At 50.5% G+C, this 370-nt stretch overlaps 1 protein-coding gene across 1 annotated transcript in view; it reads right to left on the bottom strand.

The window, feature by feature from the left end:
- Positions 1 to 370, bottom strand: part of LOC119593140 (synaptotagmin-15-like) — a gene marked incomplete in the record, with an annotated part of 14,197 nt that overhangs the window by 12,890 nt on the left and 937 nt on the right. The window contains 1 exon segment of the mRNA XM_037942104.1: positions 13 to 223. Coding sequence (XP_037798032.1) covers positions 13 to 223 — 211 coding nt within the window.

Here is a 370-nt window from a genome sequence, read left to right as displayed (position 1 = left end):
CCTTATAATTACCTGACATAAGGATCGCAAGCGTTGTTCGAGCCAAGGGTCCTGGAGGGTAGGTTTCTGATCCTGAGGAGACCGACCTGTAGTTTCTCTGTCTCTTGGTGGTAATGGAGAGTGAGGAAGACCCGGCCAAGGTGACCTGGTGGGTAGCTGCCCGGGTCATCGAGGTGGTCGGGTATACGGTAGAGTTCGGGGTTCAGTGTGCCCAGGCTGTATCCTGGAGGGGGGGGAGAGGGAGGAGGAAAGGGGGTTAGAATGACGGATTCTTGGTGGGTTTTGGGAAAGCGTTTGTAATTATTTTGCTTGAAATCGGGGAGATTGATTGTCTTTCTCACTTTCTCATTCTTTTTCTTTCATTCTTTCA

Source organism: Penaeus monodon, chromosome 31 (genome assembly GCF_015228065.2).
Source record: "Penaeus monodon isolate SGIC_2016 chromosome 31, NSTDA_Pmon_1, whole genome shotgun sequence".
NCBI classification, from domain to species: domain Eukaryota; kingdom Metazoa; phylum Arthropoda; class Malacostraca; order Decapoda; family Penaeidae; genus Penaeus; species Penaeus monodon.
The sequence above is the reverse complement of the archived record's forward strand: the minus strand, read 5'-3'. Positions and strand labels throughout refer to the sequence as shown.